This window comes from Chiloscyllium plagiosum, chromosome 30 (genome assembly GCF_004010195.1).
Source record: "Chiloscyllium plagiosum isolate BGI_BamShark_2017 chromosome 30, ASM401019v2, whole genome shotgun sequence".
NCBI lineage: Eukaryota > Metazoa > Chordata > Chondrichthyes > Orectolobiformes > Hemiscylliidae > Chiloscyllium > Chiloscyllium plagiosum.
The window spans coordinates 43,683,323-43,687,840 of NC_057739.1; the positions used below are offsets into that span (position 1 = coordinate 43,683,323).

Sequence of the window (4,518 nt, forward strand, 5' to 3'; positions counted from 1 at the left end):
ACGCTGCACTCCTTCAATAGCCAGAATGTCTTTCCTCAAATTTGGAGACCAGAACTGCACACAATATTCCAAGTGTGGTCTCACCAGTGCTCTGTACAGCTGCAGAAGAACCTCTTTGCTTCCATATTCAATCCCTCTTGTTATGAATGCCAGCATGCTATTAGCCTTCTTCATTACCTGCTGTACCTGCATGTTTGCCTTCATTGACTGGTGTACAAGAACACCCAGATCTCTCTGTACTGTCCCTTTACCTAAATTGATTCCATTTAGGTCGTAATCTGCCTTCCTGTTCTTGCCACCAAAGTGGATAACCATACATTTATCCACCTTAAACTGCATCTGCCATGCATCTGACCACTCACCTAACTTGTCCAGGTCACCCTGTAATCTCCTAACATCCTCCTCACATTTCACCCTGCCACCCAGCTTAGTATCATCAGCAAATTTGCTAATGTTACTGCTGATACCATCTTCTATATCATTAATATAGTGCTGCTTCTTCATCAGGTGGTTGTGGGGCAGGATCATAGGACACAGAATTTACAGCAAAAGATTAGTGTCATGCAACTGATGCGATATATTGAATGCACCTAGATTGCTGTTAAGTCTTCCATCTTTTAGAAGGAGTTGCAGGTTTCAGTTCATTAATCTGTAAAGCCCAGAACTTCCTTCAAGTCACACTCCTGAGATAACTTAAGATTTTATAAAAAAAGGGACATCTCAGTTCAGACTAGTGAGGTGTGTACAATATATTGCATCGGTTGTATGACACTATAATCTTTTGCTATAAGTTCTCTGTGTTATGAACCTACTCCACTAGCCACCTGATGAAGGAGCGTCACTCCGAAAGCTAGTGCTTCCAAATAAACCTGTTGGACTATAACCTGGTGTTGTGTGATTGTTAACTTTCAGCAGGAAGGAATCGCACTCCGTGAGAAACTGCGTGTTGTTTGTCCCATTGCAGTAATCCCTGTGTTTTTTTCTGTCATCAGGGGACTCCCTCATCAAACACAATGGTATGAGGTTCACCACCAAGGACCAGGACAATGACCACTCTGAGAATAACTGTGCCACTTTTTACCATGGTGCCTGGTGGTACCACAACTGCCACACCTCCAACCTCAACGGCCAATACCTGAAGGGCCATCACATCTCGTATGCAGATGGTATCGAGTGGTCGTCCTGGACTGGATGGCAATACTCCCTCAAATTCATTGAGATGAAGATTAGGCCGAGGAACGGAGGCCAGTGACGAGAGATTTAACTATGAGACCTTTCAACCCTTAATTTTTGCAAATGAGTCCATGAAACACTTTAACACAGCTCCAGCAAAATAATACACACACTCACTTACACACTCATTTATACACCTTTATAAACTCTCACTCACATGCACACACTCACTTACACACTCAGTTATACACCTTTATAAACTCTCACTCACACACTCACTTACACACTCACTTACTCATTTATACACCTTTATAAACTCACACACACACACACACACACTCATTTACACATTCACTTAGACACCATTGTAAACTCATTTATCGACACATACTCACTCAGGCACTAATTTACACAGCATTATAAACTCTCACTCATATACACTCATTTACACATTCACTTACATATTATTATAACCTCTCACCTATCTATGCACACATACTTACACACTCACTTACACACCATTGTAAGTTCTCACTTGTGTACACACTCACTTCCAAATTCTCTCTCACAAACAGTCAAAGTCACTAACACATGGATGCACTCAAAAACCTTCACACACACACCCCCCCCCCCCCAAAAACTCTCATTCTCATTCACAAATGCACATGCACACTCACATTCTCAATAGCAAACCCTCTCACATGTACATGTGGACTCACTCTTAAACACACAAACACCACACTCACTGTCACACATACTCTCACACGCCCACACACACAAACCTCCATTCACATTTTCCAACACACACTCACTCACTGACACACACTCTCTCTCTCTCACACAGTCCCTCACACACACACACCCCCCCCCCCCAAAAACTCTCATTCTCATTCACAAATGCACATGCACACTCACATTCTCAATAGCAAACCCTCTCACATGTACATGTGGACTCACTCTTAAACACACAAACACCACACTCACTGTCACACATACTCTCACACGCCCACATACACAAACCTCCATTCACATTTTCCAACACACACACACTCTCTGACGCACACACACACACAAACACACACTCTCTCTCTCTCACACACACAGTCCCTCACAAAAAAGCTCACATACACCTTCTCTTGCACACATGCAAATGTAAAACACAAACATGTTCACTGTCTACACTATGAGGAGAGATTATGTAAACTGTGCTTGTATTATCTGGAGTATAAAGGGTTACTGGGTGATTGGTTTGAGTATTTATAATTTTGAAAGATAGCTAGAGAAATGTTTCCACTGGCGGAGTGTGTGGGAGGGGTGGCTGGGACATCTAGGACAGGAAATACAAGCTTAAAATCAGAGCCAGAAATTTTGGGAAAGATTTGTTTGCACAAAGGGTGATAGGCATATGGAACTCCTTCCCACTACAAGTGTAGAACCTACTGAATTACTAACTAAATCTGATGGAGAAAGACTTTTGTTGGAGATGGATGTGAAAGGATATGGATTCAAGGCAAATGGATGGAGTTAGGATGCAGAACAGCCATGATCTTACTGAGTGACAGAACAGACTTGAGGGGCTGAATGGTCTCCTCCTGTTCCCATGATTCTGTATAGACAGACATATAGATGTTTATGTATCCTTTTTATATATTGCTAGGTGCTGCTATGGTGATAACATGAAGCATCCATCTCACCCTTTAAAATGTTCTCGTTCCTTTTTCATCTAACTGTTCCTATATTTACATAAGGAACACGAACTGCCAAGTAGTGTCAGGGTCCCATTGTTGGAGAAATGAAAATTGAGATTAAGATCAATTACAGCAGAAAGTGACGATGAACCTTGGATCAAAGGGGAAAGCCCTTTTGGATTAGACTCACCTGAAAATTTGAGAGATTAAGGGTAAGTGATAGAGCTGTTTGCAAAGAAACAAATTCTTCAGGTTGGATAACCAAACATTAGGGTTAGAATTTTCAGGAGTGAAATTGGGAAATATGTCCTCTGTCCTCAAAAGCTGGTCGAATTGACAACTCTCTCCTGCAAACAGCACTGGTGCTGGATTAATGATTCATTTTAAGAGGTGTTTGGGGTACCGAACTTGAATATTGTTGAAGAGAGACGTAAGTTGCAGAATTTTTTTATCTTGAACGCATCTTGACAAATACAAGAATGCCTTATTTCAAACAATCGTAGCAGTTCATATTAGAGGAGAAAAGGGTGAGTCAACTCTGGCTAGTTGTGATGTTAATTTTAAATCTGAGATTGATACATTTTCATTACATAATGGTATTAAGGAATATGAGGCAAAGGCAGAGATATGGAATTATGTCCCCAATCAGCCACGACCTCTTGAATGCTAGAATAGGCTTGAGGGATAGAATGGCCTTTTCCTGTTCCTATGTCTCCCCCTGTGAGCTACCCAAGTTCTTTTTGGTGAATATCATTTGTAAGACCATGGATTTGCTGTGATGTTTTCACTGTTGTGGAAATGCTTATTCAAAATGAAGCAATTACTTTCAGTGTTTTTAATGCTTTCATCTCGAGTTTGACTAAAATTTCTAAACCTCACATCACAGCCTTTCCTAAATTATGGTGAATCAATCCAAGGCTCTGTTTGTTATGACACTCCTGGATCTATGTGAAGTTAATGAGGACAGACATCAATTGAAAGACTGACACTATTACTCAGGGTAATACCTGGGTTTACAGGACCACATGATCTTCTGAACATCGATTGCACAGAACTGACACGTAAGCAGGGATTCGACAGACTGAGCTGACATCATCTGAAGATTATTCGAATGAGAGGTGATCCCACTGAAATGTATAAAATCATAAGAGGGTTTAACAGTGTAGCTTCTGAGAGGCTGCTTCCCTTAGTTGGAGGGTCTCGATTTCAGATGCCACAGTCTCATGATTAGGAGATCCAGACGGAATATCTTTATAGTGTTATACAGCACAGAAACATACCCTTCAGTCCATCCAGCCCATGCCAACCATGTTCCCAAACTAAACCAATCCCACCTGCCTGCGTTTAAAATAGAACATAGAACAGTACAGCACAGAACAGGCCCTTCAGCCCACGATGTTGTGCCGACCATTGATCCTCATGTGAGGTAAACCTAATGTGCGAACCCTCAGATTTCTGTGACCATATGCATGTCCAGCAGTCTCTTAAATATTCCCAATGATCTCGCTTCCACAACTGCTGCTGGCAACGCATTCCATGCTCTCTCAACTCTCTGCGTAAAGAACCCGCCTCTGACATCCCCTCTATATTTTCCACCAAACAGCTTAAAACTATGATCCCTCGTGTTAACAATTTCTGCCCTGGGAAAAAGTCTCTG

The 4,518-nt window shown here is 41.7% G+C and overlaps 1 protein-coding gene across 1 annotated transcript in view; it reads left to right on the forward strand.

Moving 5' to 3' along the window:
- LOC122564624 (fibrinogen C domain-containing protein 1-like) overlaps nucleotides 1-1,447 on the forward strand; it is a 14,118-nt gene extending 12,671 nt beyond the window's left edge. The window contains exon 4 of the mRNA XM_043719714.1: nucleotides 993-1,447. Coding sequence (XP_043575649.1) covers nucleotides 993-1,252 — 260 coding nt within the window. The 3' untranslated portion in view covers nucleotides 1,253-1,447. The remainder of the gene's footprint in view (nucleotides 1-992) is intronic.
- Nucleotides 1,448-4,518: the final 3,071 nt, after the last annotated feature.